The sequence below is a fragment of the Salmo salar genome, chromosome ssa04, assembly GCF_905237065.1.
Source record: "Salmo salar chromosome ssa04, Ssal_v3.1, whole genome shotgun sequence".
NCBI lineage: Eukaryota > Metazoa > Chordata > Actinopteri > Salmoniformes > Salmonidae > Salmo > Salmo salar.
This window is the reverse complement of record NC_059445.1, coordinates 43,838,853-43,852,718: the sequence shown is the minus strand read 5'-3', so window position 1 is coordinate 43,852,718 and position 13,866 is coordinate 43,838,853. Positions and strand designations below refer to the sequence as shown.

The 13,866-nt window shown below is 44.2% G+C and overlaps 1 protein-coding gene across 1 annotated transcript; it reads right to left on the bottom strand.

The window, feature by feature from the left end:
- Positions 1-8,432: 8,432 nt before the first annotated feature.
- Positions 8,433-12,760, bottom strand: pcolcea (procollagen C-endopeptidase enhancer a). The gene is made up of 9 exons (XM_014196532.2): positions 12,458-12,760; positions 11,031-11,139; positions 10,673-10,931; positions 10,378-10,502; positions 10,045-10,181; positions 9,511-9,887; positions 9,330-9,407; positions 9,033-9,203; positions 8,433-8,869 (listed from the first exon to the last, which is right to left on the bottom strand). The coding sequence occupies exons 1-9, from the start codon at positions 12,559-12,561 to the stop codon at positions 8,739-8,741; spliced, it is 1,491 nt and encodes a 496-aa protein (XP_014052007.1). The 5' UTR covers positions 12,562-12,760; the 3' UTR covers positions 8,433-8,738.
- Positions 12,761-13,866: the final 1,106 nt, after the last annotated feature.

The following is a 13,866-nucleotide window of genomic DNA, read 5'->3' as shown; positions in this document are numbered from 1 at the left end:
GCTCCCCACGGTAAGCACGGGGAGTTGGCTCAGGTCTCCACCCTGACTCTGCCAATCTCCCCGTGTGCCCCCCCCAAAAAAATTATTGGGGCTGCCTCTCCGGCTTCCATTGTTGCCGTGCTAGTGCCTCATATATTCGCCGTTCATCTCTCGCAGCCTCCATCTGCTCCCTTGACCGGCGTAATTCCCCGGCCTGCCTCCAGGGTCCTCTCCCATCCAGGATTTCCTCCCATGTCCATTTGTCCTACTGACCACGCTGCTTGGTCCTTTGGTGGTGGGAGATTCTGTCACGGTTGTCGTAGGAAGGAGCGGACCAAAGTGCAGCGTGTGTGTCGTTCCACATTTTATTTTCACTGTGAAACTATGCAATACATACACATACATTAAAGAACAAAAACAACAAACCGTGACACAGAGGTGAAACATTCACTAACTCAAAAACAATCTCCCACAAACCCAGGTGGGAAAAACACCTACTTAAGTATGATCTCCAATTAGAGACAACGATGACCAGCTGCCTCTAATTGGAGATCATCCCAAACAAAACCCAACATAGAAATACAAAACTAGAACATAACAACATAGAAAGACTAAACTAGAAAAAAACCCTGTCACGCCCTGACCTACTCTGCCATAGAAAATAACAGCTTTCTATGGTCAGGACGTGACATACAATACATTCGTAACAGATTTCACAACACATTAAGTATGTGCCCTCAGGCCCCTACTCCACTACCACGTATCTCCAACACAAAATCCATGTGTACGTGTGTGTATAGTGTGTATCTTATTGTGTGTGTATGTATGCATGTCTCTGTGCCTATGTTTGTGTTGCTTCATAGTCCCCACTGTTCCATAAGGTGTATTTTTATCAATTTTTGTTAATCCAATTTTACTGCTTGCATGAGTTACTTGATGTGGAATAGAAGTTCCATTTAGTCATGGCTCTATGTAGTACTGTGCGCCTCCCATAGTCTGTTCTGGACTTGGGGACTGTGAAGAGACCTCTGGTGGCATGTATTGTGGGGTATACATTGGTGTCCGAGCTGTGTGCCAGTAGTTCAAACAGACAGCTTTGTGCATTCAACATGTCATTACCTCTCACAAATACAAGTAGTGATGAAGTCAATCTCTTTGAGCCAGGAGAGATTGACATGCATATTATTAATGTTAGCTCTCTTTGTAAATCCAAGAGCCAGCCGTGCTGCCCTGTTCTGAGCCAATATTCCTAAGTCCCTCTTTGTAGCACCTGACCACACGACTGAACAGTAGTCCAGGTGCGACAAAACTAGGGCCTGTAGGACCTGCCTTGTTGATAGTGCTGTTAAGGTGGTATAACAACGCTTTATTATGGACAGACTTCTCCCCGATCTTAGCTACTGTTGTATCAATGTTTTGACCATGATAGTTTACAATCCAGGATTACTCCAAGCAGTTAGTCCCCTCAACTTGCTCAATTTCCACATTATTCATTACAAGATTTAGGCTTTAGTGAAGGATTTGTCCCAATTACAATGCTTTTAGTTTTTGAAATATTTAGGACGAACTTATTCCTTGCAACACATTCTGAAAACTAACTGTAGCTTTGTTAAATGCTGCAGTAATTTCAGTTGCGGTAGTAGCTGACGTGTATAGTGTTAAGTCATCTGCAAAGCCAGTGACATGTCGTTAGTAAAGATTGAAAGAAGTATTCTTCCTGGGGGTGTATATGAATAGATTTTTATAAGATTCCATGGTGCTAGTGCTGTCAGTTCCACTTTAAGTCTATTTACAATTGACTTGGAACGTAATTTTGGACTGACATCCCTTTGACAGTTCATCATCATCAATAGTAGTACAGTATGGGAATGTGACTTCCCAACAGAGATTAATGTCAGTATTAATGTAATATTAATGGGGTTTTAATCCTCTCATCTCTCCTTTTCCTGTTTAGTTCCATACATTGAAGCGGAGCCCCAGTTTGCCCCGACAACCTATGCCAGTGATGGTGCTGGAGGTGGAGTTGTCTACTTTTCCCACAAGGCAAGAGTGGCCTACAGACATCAGATGGAAGGCAACGTTATAGATACCACCTACTGACCCCTAGCTTCATCCTGCAGCCCCTGCTGCAGAAACACCCCTCAAAGACTGTCTGCTCAGAATCCTCTGTCTCACAACAGACTATATCCCTGGTCTTCAATGATCTTGTTTGTAGCTGAGGAGCTCAGTTCATCTCAATGTTAGAGATAGTTGCTTGAATGAAGATGGAGGCTGAGTAGCACTTTTGAGAACAGTCTGATAGGCATACGACATTTTTTGACAGAATTGGAAGAAAACACTTTTGTAGATAAGGGTAAAGAAAATTTGTTTACGCTATTACCTTAAAGTGCATTCTTCTTGTTTTATCATTTGTCACTTTATTTATTGTTCTAGGGTCAATGTTGAGTATTTATTGTTCTAGGGTGAATGTTTTGCATCTAAATTACGTTTTGTAGTGGTCCATTTGCTGTAAAATCCCATCTAGCAACTGGTGTTGTAGACTAGTCATAACTAATGCACGGCTAAACGATGAATGCTATAATTGTACAACTGTCAATTATTTCTGTCACTTTATATTCTATTTGTGTTGTTTCTTTTGAAATAATTAAACAATACTAATGTTACATTACTAATAATGTAACAAGTATATTTTCACATAGAGTTGGATAGTTGCAAATTAATTGTCTTGCAGTTTGATTATGGAACATTGCTACAGTGTCCGTCTAATTCGGTCCATGTTCTCCTATCACAGCCTTTCAATAGTTTTATGAGTAAGACTGTAATTTGGTAACACTTGGGATGTACTCAACAAACAGGCCTTTATGAGTAAGGGATAATCAACAAAAATAATGAACAACATGGAAGGTGTGTTCCAAGATGCGCTAGCAAGGTGGAACTAACTTTCCACGGAGCTCCAGAGAACACAAAGCCCTGAGTTGATTATCCCTTTTATATCATGGCTCAAATTGTAAAAAAAAAGATTTTTACCTTGTCAGCTCAGGATTCAACCCAGCAACCTTATGGTTACAGGCCCAACGCTCTAACCACTAGGCTACCTGCCACCCTGGCATTGGCCACTAGAAATGTGTTCATTTGCAGGTAGAAATGTGTTCAACATTCACTGAAGTAGCTAGCAAGTTTACTAGATCACTGCAGGAGTTGCCTTGGTAACCAAACAGACTTGCTGGTTTAGCTAACCATCAGCTTGCTATTATGAAAATCCAATTCAACAATGTCAATAGTGTTTTCAATTCGACTTTCTTTCAAAAGCAGCTCAAACATAGAACATGAAAGAATTAACTATAGCCATTGAATTCTACTATGCTGATATACTGTGCGTTATGGGGAATTATACAACGGGTGGGTCTGATCCTGGACACTAATTGGTTAAAACCGCATTCCAGCAGGTGTCTATTCCACAAATTACCACGGCTAAAGCTATGATATTGAAATGCCTATTTACTTTGTTCTATCTCACTTCGCAATCCACTGTCTCATCAGCCCAGAAGGACAATTTATAAACTTCATCCCCACTGTAAAAAGCATCTAGACATTATCTCCCATTTCTTTTAGACTAGCGATTGGTTTTCAATAACAGAGATTTAGATAAAACTTGAAGTCTGACTCTCTGACATTTGCAACATTGTTTCAATATTGAAATTCGATCTCCAGCTGTCCCATAGTAATGAACATGTAGGGATCGGGAGTCTGGATGAGAAAGACAGGGAACTTTTCTCAGCCAGTCGAAATCAAGAATCAGCTTTATTTTTATGGACATATACAAAGACATTTCAATAGAGAACAGATAAAACAAAGTGCAGCTAGTTTGCAGTCTTTCCAGCTTCAGTTTGAAGTGATTGTGTTAGCTGTGTTGTTGGCTAGCTCCTCTGAAGTGATTGTGTTAGCTGTGTTGTTGGCTAGCTCCTCTGAAGTGATTGTGTTAGCTGTGTTGTTGGCTAGCTCCTCTGAAGTGATTGTGTTAGCTGTGTTGTTGGCTAGCTCCTCTGAAGTGATTGTGTTAGCTGTGTTGTTGGCTAGCTCCTCTGAAGTGATTGTGTTAGCTGTGTTGTTGGCTAGCTCCTCTGAAGTGATTGTGTTAGCTGTGTTGTTGGCTAGCTCCTCTGAACAACTGTCCTGAGGAGAGAGCACATTTTCTATGCCAGGTGAAATCACGCATCATTAGCTCATTCTTATGCATGTAAATGTCACTAGAAAACAGCTTAAACAAATGCAAATGCAGCTACTTTGTTGTTATTCTGGCTGCATTGTTTGACGTGACTGTAAATTAGCTGTAGTTGGCTAGCTAGCAAGCAAAGGATAATAAAGTATATCAATAGAACATTTAGAAGAATGACTGGGTCGTGTCCAACTGTCCATAGATATAGAACAAAAAGTCTAAACGACTGGGTCGCGTCTATGGCAACTGAACCGATAGAACGAACGAACGACCAGCCGGCTTGGGTAGCAACCCTAGATTTGTGTCAGGACTATATCTCGTGGAAGGATGAAAAAGAATGAATAAATTAATCAAAATAAAGTTAATTAAAATATGTCAATCATGTTGGTTTCCCGTTGTATAAAAGTGATAATGCCCTCGAAGCCATATATATATATACCACGGCTGATATACCACGGATGTTAGCACAGGACCCTGACCTCAACCCCATTGAACACTTTTGGGATCAATTGGAACGCCGACTGTGAGCCAGGCCTAATCGGCCAACATCAGTGCCCAACGTTACTAATGCTTGTGGCTAAATGGATGCAAGTCCCTGCAGCAATGTTCCAACATCTAGTGGAAAGCCTTCCAAGAAGAGTGGAGGCTGTTATAGCAGCAACGGTGGGGACAAACTCCATAAATAACAGTTCTAATGTGTGCAAAGTCATTATACAGATATTATATTAACACACATTATCATAGCATCATGTTGGCAGTTTACCTGCAGCCTTGGATAATATGACTGGACTCCTTGGTATCTAATAGCATAGCTCTACTTTGGCAATTCACATCATTCTGAGTCGTGACTTTCAACTGAAATGACAAAGCACAAAAATGACAGCAGAGTTTGGTCAAATGGTGGCACTGTTGCATCAGAAAGATTTCAAAGCAGTTCCCTATAGAGTTCCCTATAGAGCAGTTCCCTATAGAGTCCACTATGGCGACTCCAGCCCTAGTAGACAATACCAAGTAAGCATCACTCAGGAAATCCTTATGCATATGATGTTATTTTCATTTAAAAGACTGTTCATATGTAGGATCTTAATTTGAGCCAGTCTCCTACAGCAGGAAAATAATCCTGCAGAAATAGGAAATGTTAATTATTATGTGGATTGTAATTAACAGAGATTTTTTTGTGGTTGGTGCATTTTTTGTAAGGTAAAATTACATTTACACAACTTACAGGAGCAATTAGGGTTAAGTGCCTTGCTCAGGGGTACATCTACAGATTTTTCACGTAGTTGGCTCGTGGATTCGAACCAGCGAACTTTTGATCACTCTTAAGCGCTAGGCTACCGCCCACTTTCGAAGAGGAAATTATAAACTTTAGAAGCCTTTTTAAACTCACATACACTACAAGTTTTAAATGCCCTGTAAAATTATTGCACAATAGGGTGATCAAATGAAGATCCTACATCTATATGTGTTTTGTAGCAAGCAAGTTAAGCAACTGTGTATACCAAAGGAGGCTGGTTGGAGGAGTTATAGGACCGGATCTAACCCAAACATATGGAAACCACGTTTGACTCCGTACCATTTATTCCATTCCAGCAGGGAGCCCAACCAACAGCGAGTTGCAGTAGTCCAGAGGGAAGAGGACAAGTGGCTGGAGGACCTGCGTCGCTTCCTGTGTGAGGTAGGGTCGTACTCTATGAATGTTGTGGAGCAAGAACCTGCCAGAGCGAGTCACTGCTTTGATGTTTACAGAGAACAACAGGGTGTTGTCCAGGGTCACGCCAAGGTTCTTTGCACTCTGGGAGGGCGACACTGTGGAGTTGTCAACCATGATGGAGAGTTATTTTTGCAGGCAAGCCTTCCCAGGGAGCAAGAGCAGCTCCATCTTGTCGAGGTCGAGCTTGAGGTGGTGGGACAACATCCAAGCTGAGATATCTGAGTGTCGCCACCTGGGTGTCAGAAAGGGGGAAGGAGAAAAGTAGTGGAGCATAGCAATGATAGGAGAGACCATGTGAGGATATGACGAAGCAAAGTGACTTGGTGTATAGAGAGAAGAGGAGAGAGCCTAGGACCGAGCCCTGGGAGACACCAGTAGTGAGAGTATATGGTACAGACACAGATCCTCTTCACGTCACTTGGTAGGAGTGGCCTGCCAGGTAGGATGCAATCCAAGAGTATGCAGAGCCTGAGATGCCCAGCCCTGAGAGGATGGAGAGGAGGATCTGATTGTTCACGGTGTCGAAGGCAGTGGATAGATCTAGGAGGATGAGAACAGAGGAGAGAGAGTCAGCTTTGGAAGTGCAAAGAGCCTCATTGACACAGAGAAGAGCAGTCTCGGTCCAGTGACCTGTCTTGAAGCCTGACTGGTTAGGGTCAAGAAGATCGTTCTGAGAGAGTTAACGAGAGAGTTGATCAGAGACAGCATGGTCAAGTGTTTTGGAAAGAAAAGAAAGGAGCGATACAGGTCTAGTTTTTGATGTAAGATGAGTCGAGTGTTGGTTTCTTGAGGTGTGGAGTGACTGTAGCCATTTTGCAGCCACTGGTCAGGGATGAGTTGATGAGGGAAGTGAGAAAGTGGCTTTAGCAGCGGTTACAGAGGAAGTGAAGGTAGAGAAAAGGGAGTGAAAGGATGATAGGTCGTCCAGAAGTTTAGTTTTACCCCATTTATCGCTCAGCTGCCCGCAGCCCGCAGCCCTGTTCTGTAAGCTTGAAATGAGTCGTTCAGCCACGGAGCATGAGGGGAGGGCCGAGCCGGGAAGGGGGAAAGGGGACAGTACGAGTCATAGGATGTGGAAAGGGAGAAGAGTAGGGTTGAAGGAATGGGAGACCGAGACCTGGAGGGGGGTTGCAGTGAGATTAGTAGGTGAGCAGCCTCTAGTAAAGATGAGGTCAAGCATATTGCCTGCCTTGTGAGTTGGAGAGGATTGGGGAAGGGTGAGGTGAAAAGAGACGAGGGGAAAGAGAGAGTTGGAAAGAAATGAATCGAAGGCGGACGTCGGGAGGTTGAAGTCGCCAAATACAAAGAGCGGTGAGCCATCGTAAGAAAATGAGCTGATCAAGATGTCAAGCTCATTGAGGAACTCTCCAAGGGCACCTGGTGGGCGATAGATGACAATAATGTTACGCTTGAGTGGACAAGTGACAGTGACAGCATGGAATATGAGGAGATGGACAGGTTAGAGAGGGAGAAAAGAGAAAATCTCCATTTAGGAGAAATGAGTAGACCAGTACCACCACCACCACGACAAGAAGCTCTTGGACTATGAGAGAAAACTTTGTCAGATGAAGAAAGAGGAGCTGGAGTAGCAGTGTTCTCTGGGGTGATCCATGTCTCCGTCAAGGCCAAAAGGTTAAGGGACTGAAGGGCAGCATAGGCTGAGATGAACTTGCCGTTCTTGACCGCAGATCGGCAGTTCGAAACGCTGCCAGAGACCAGGAATTCCACATGGGTTGTGTGTGCAGGGTACACTAAATTAGAAGGGTTGCTGCCAAGGGGTGGGGAGCATCTGTAAAGCCTTCAGTGAGAAGAGCGAATGGGTATAGACAACACACACAGAGTTGCCAAAGTTACAAAAAGAGCAAAAATGTGATAATCTGAAAATAACTAGGTAAGAAACTCAAGTGAGAGAGTGGTGTGGAGCCTTACTCTCTTTCCTTCCTCGAACAACTCCTTGAACAACTCCTCAAACAACTCCTCAAACAACTCAACGATCAATTCCTCAAACAACTCAACGATCAATTCTTTGAACAACTCCACGATCAATTCCTTGAACAACTCCTTGAACAACTCCTTGAACAACTCCTTGAACAACTCGGCAGAACTGTCTTAGTTTTGCGACAAAACTGCCACTGACACGACCGCCGCTTACACAGCTGCCGCTGAGAAACCAGGGGAGACTGAAGTACTAACACTAACTGCTGATTGCCTAGGAGAGGTGAAACCAATCCCCCTCCAATACAGCCACTTACTGCCAAAAACAAGTAACAAATTGCCCTGTCCCTTAATCCTGGTTGATGTGTCAACAAGTATCTCCAAATGATGAGCAAATGATGAGCAGTCAGCAGTTCACATACCAAGTAGGCCACTAATTCTTTGAGAGGGTAGTGGCACCTGTTTTGTGTGTCATAGGAGGTTATTTTGTAAATCTGACCACTAGGTGGCACACCATCATTGCGTTGCAGTAAAACTATACTGAATGGGACATAAAGTTCATGTAATAAACATATCAAACCAACACCATATGTTATAAATCCTTTATTGAGAGACATAAATTACAAAAATAATATAATATATAGCCCTATTATGAGGTGGGTCAAACTGTTGCTATGTGATGCTTGTCATTTAATCTGAACCTGTGAGCAACCCATGAAAGGAGATTTCAGCAATTAAGTTAGTGTCATCAAACATTAAGTGAAAAAACAAGATAATTCACTTCATTAAGGACTCCTCAAGAATAAACATTGTTTTTGGGGCATCGTAACCTTGCTCGTCATGGTATCCATGCACGAGGCTGAATTTCCCTGATTGGTGGACTGGGGTGTGAGGTTAGCATGGTTGGTTGTTAATATTGGTCAGCAGTTTGTGATGCGGGGCCTTATATGGGGCAGTGAAAGCCCCAGGAGCCATTGTTCCACGCCCATCCTCATCAACCTGGCCCATCAAGATGTAAGGCATTCCTGTGAAAGAGATTGATCAAAAATGCATTTATTAGGCAATCTGGCAATACTGTCTATGATGACACAACAGTCTCTGCTGATAAGTCAGCATTGTGTGTACATGTATGTGTTTGCATAATGTTGTACATGCCAGTCAAATTGTCTGGGAAGAAAAATGGGTTACCTTTGCGGATGACAGGGCACTTCATGCAGGCTGACACCAGTTTGACAGACATGTTCTCTCCAGCCTGGGTGATGGTCAGCCGGCCAGCCTTGTAGGCCTTGATGAGAGACACACTGATATAAACACTGCCCTGAGGACCAGGGGTCAGCGCTGTCACCTTACCCGTGATCACTGAAAGAGAGAGAGAGAGAGCGAGAGAGTGTTTAGTTGCCTGAGCAATGCTGTGAACTTGCTATGACCTTAAATCGCTTGATTAGTTTGGCTATCCAATGATGCTAGCTGTCTAGTGGAACTCACCAAATTCACTGGCACAGAAACTGCTCTTGATATTTCCATCCCTCTTACATGCCTTTGCACACAGTGGGTTCAAGTGAACTAGAAAATACAAACATTGCTTACACACACAGCCACACAAACACACAGACATGTGTATACATAAACTCAGGTCTTGCTACACCAGGTCTTCAGCTTCTCTTACCTGGCTTCTTCCTTTCTGGTCTAGTAACTCTGGTCCTGTCTGGGCCTGGCTTGTTTGGTGGGCGGGTCCTGACTGGTTTGACTGGTTTGGGCTTGGCAGTGGGCTCCTGGGGCTGTGGGGTTGGGGGGGCCTGGTGTCTGGCTGTAGTGGGTGGTTGGGTGGTAGTGGTGGTGATGACTGTTCTCTCAGGCAGGATGGGTTTAACAACAGGCTTCCTGGGGACTGACTCTTTACGGGGTCCTGATCCTGTGTTGTCTACTGTGGGAGTTCTGGATCCGCGAGGGATGCTGGTGTAACTGGCCATGAAGCCATCAGAGGTCACGCTGAGGTCAGACACAAATTGTACTAGGAGCACATTCCCATTGGTCACAATGGTTCTGTGGGCAGAGAGTAATACAGAGGGAGGATTGGAAGAGAGTAGAGTGACAAGAACAAACAGATATACAATATATCATCATAGATGTAGACCACTAACAAGCATAATCATAAACACAGGAAGTCAGGCGAACACACATACAGTCGTGTACCACTCACTGGGGGCTGACGTCTCCGCAGTATTTTCCAATGCGTCGAGAGTCATCTTTTTCTCCACCGTTGAAGAAGGCCACATAATCAAAGCGACAGTAACTGTCTGACTCCACATCAAACTTACCGAACTTCACCTCAATCACCTAGCCCACACACAGAAATAAACAGAATGACAAATACAACAACGTTACACACTAGGAACGTAATTTGAAACTCCAATATATTTATGCATATTAGTGCACATTTGGTTCTGTGGTTGGCGCAACATAATGACAGCATCACTTGCAGAAGTCCATTAAGATTAAAGAGCATGGAGAGCTGAACATGATGACTAATAACCTGATCCCGCTCTACTGTGATGAGCCAGGAGCAACTGATGCCTGCTGGGTAATTCTTCTCTGGCCAGTTAGGTGTTTTAACTTCACCCTGGGCTTTTGTCATCTTTCCTCCACAGAATTGGTGCTCTGAAATGATTCATATACAGATCAAGAAATAATCAGGTGACTAAAAGATCTGACAGTTGGGTATAAGCCTACCTTACAGTACGTGAGTCTAACGGACATAGGAAATTGCAAAGATGTTGTTCCTTTAAAAAAACGGAGAGTGAGTGCCCAAGTTACACTGTAAAGCTCACCATCCACATGTGGTTTTCCTCCATTGAAGTAAGCCAGGAAGCCCCTCCCTCCAGTCTCAGAGTCGCTCCCCATCTCCAGCATTATGGTGTTAGTGGTGGAGATGAGAGTACCAGGCCTGAACGTTCCACAGAACCTCCCCAGCTTCTGCACCATGTTGGAGTGGCCATTGTACACATCCAGGTAGTCATAGCGACACATGGGGTCAGCCTCCAGGTCAAAAATGCGGAAAGAGAGCATGACCACATTGCCCTCTGGGACCTGAAGTTTAAAGAGAGGGCAGAACAGGCTTTAGGTCAATATGTAGGTTAAACTCAGAGTAATGGTGAAGTGGTATGTTGTGCAGGGCCAGTGACTCACGGTAATGCGCCAGGTACATTTGCTGTTGGGTTTGTAGTAGTTGGGAAATCCTTCACTGCCCACAAAGCCTGAGTCTGCAACCATGTCTCCCCCACAGTGGAACACAGGCCTGAGAGAGAGTAGGGTGGGAAACAGTGATGTATTATCATGTACTGTACTTTATAAACGTTGGCTTAGGTTTACCACATCACTATCACTTTGAGTTTGGGAAACTCGCACATGTGCACACACACACACACACACACACACACACACACACACACACACACACACACACACACACACACACACACACACACACACACACACACACACACACACACACACACACACACACACTTCCTCAACAGATCATCTCTAAATCTCTCAGGCACCCAACGATAATGCCTCCCCTTGGCACACTGGTGTCAGTTTCAGGAGAACGGGAAGAAAGAGTGGACGTAGACAGGATGTGGACAGGATGGAGACTGGGCAAAGTTAGTGGAGGTTAAGGTGTTCTTGACTAGAGCTTCATCAAGGAGACCTCCCCCTAAAAAAAAAAAAAGAAAATGTTCCCCTATGCTTGTCCAAGTTTCTAAACACAACCACCCAGTCTCCCCCTCACCCCATTCACTTCCACGTCTGCTCAAATAATTCATCCAAGCTCCTTTTCCAATGGAAAAAGACCAAACCTGGACTAATACCAGAATACTTTCATTGATAAATATATAATTGTTGCCAGTGGCCTCACAGACAGTCATGGGGACAGACACATTGGAGACTGTCTGTACAGGAGACAGAGGTGCACAAAACGAACTCATAACTAGTGTGGAGCTTCAAAACAGCTAGTAGACACATACTCAAGAAGAAACCAAATGAATCCCACAAACTTAGTCGTTACCATTATCACAACCGGAGGACAAAATAACTTTTCTAGGACTCCAGCCAACACTCAAGGCTTGACCTCAGACACATTGAGGAAGCGCCCAGTCTGTCACATTATAGGAGCTCAGACTTACAGAACCCCAGCAGACAGAGTCAAGCCGTCCTGATCCAACCCCACACAGACACATACAGACAGACATACAGACCTCAAAGCACTGACATCTGGGGCAGCTGAACCACATCAACACCATGGACCATTCACAACCCCAACAACAACACTGCCATACCCCTAAGCTAACATACAAATGCAGGAAGCTCCGATAGGAAGTTCAGAGCACACTGCGTGAAATCTGAACATGGCACACTCAAAACCATACCCGCTCTGTATACGGTTATGGTATATTGTGAACCATAGAAATAATGTAAACAAGTACATCCTTGTGGAGATTGCCACAGACGAATACACTGTGCATTCACCCAAATGGAGCTATCCATACTGTAAAGCTTCCTGCAAACATACATTGCACACATACCAACAAGCCCAATACACTCATATTCCCTACCTGGTGTAGTTAGTCTCTGGTTGGCTCTGGCTCTGGCCCTGTGTCCATCCTAAACATAGAGCCAGGAGCACAGAGAGACCCCAGATACAATGCTCACACTTCATGATGCCGAGAGCAGACACAGTAAGTGGGTAAACCAGAAGAGAGAGATGGGAGCAAGAGAGGGGAGAGCTGGATGACAGGGGGAGGGAGCCACTGGAGAGGCATAAAGAGGGAGAGATAGAGAGAGAGAGAGAGAGAGAGAGAAGGAGAGAGACGCTGAGAGGTTAGGAGCTAGAAGGAGACATGACGGGGGAGACGTCGCAAGGGGGAGGGGAGTGTTTAATTAGAACCAGATGCTGTCTCAATGTTAACATTGGCCTCCATGCAACAGAGGGGGTAAAAGGAAAAGAGAGAAAAAAGAGAACAAGAAACTAACTTCCCACAATGGCTGCACAAAAGTTTGTGCAATAGAGTAATTCAAGGCCATAAATAACTGAAACAGCTCATTACCTTTGCACACAGAGCATGCTAAATTCTAGCATTTATCTTGGTTGTTGCCAGGTTAATTACGGCATTGGTCTCAGTAGATCACAGAGTCTGCTGGATCATTATGATGCCTGGTTCCTGGCTACACAGGTGTAGGCAGAGCCTGGGGTACCAGGTGGCCAGGACCATTACAAAGAAGGTCACTTCTCTTTAAATTCCAGTGCAACCTTTTGACCACTAGCTTTTACTGATGTATTTAGATTAATGGTTCTTAATGAAATTTATGACACTTTTGATATTCATGAATATCATAGGCTATTAGAACGACTTTAGCTAAGCAACTTTCCAAGGTTAGATGAACATAAAAGTACACCCAGTATCAAAGCCCCGTATTTATTTTTGACCATATTCCCCCAGCCCCCTAGAGCTCCTTTAGCTCCACAGACAGATAGACAGACAGACAGACACACAGCCTCCCAGTCAGAATGGCTTCATCAGCCCCCACAATGCAACGAGATAGGGAAGAACACCCCAGAGAGGCCTGGGGGAGTGTTCACATGATGTGGATCTGTAAAGACGACCCTTTCGCCCGCATCGCTGGGCTGGGGCCTTTAGAGGGGGTGCCGTTTCATACAGACCATAAAAACAGCCTCTTTCAGGCGGACAGAGCAGTAAAACCATGACCAAAGAACATAGGAGGGGGTATATGTTTATACATTCACATCCCCTAGTCAGAATTACAGATGGTCTCTCACTTTAAGATGGATTCATGAATTACTGACTGATTGATATAAGCAAGAGCCTATGGGACCGTTTAAACTGCTTGAAATGTTGTTACGGTCGTGTTACGATCATTTTATGATACACCCTCCGATCAACAAAAGCTATGGCACGGCTGCTCATTAGCTTGCCTTGAACTCCCCAGTCAGTGTCTGCTGCCT

Excerpts from the sequence above, each read along its gene's own strand:
- pcolcea (XM_014196532.2), bottom strand. The coding sequence starts at position 12,561 with ATGAAGTGTGAGCATTGTATCTGGGGTCTCTCTGTGCTCCTGGCTCTA. Across the intron at positions 11,140-12,457 it reads CCAGAGACTAACTACACCAG|GCCTGTGTTCCACTGTGGGG; the intron begins GTAGGGAATATG and ends ACTCTCTCTCAG. Across the intron at positions 10,932-11,030 it reads AATGTACCTGGCGCATTACC|GTCCCAGAGGGCAATGTGGT; the intron begins GTGAGTCACTGG and ends TTTAAACTTCAG.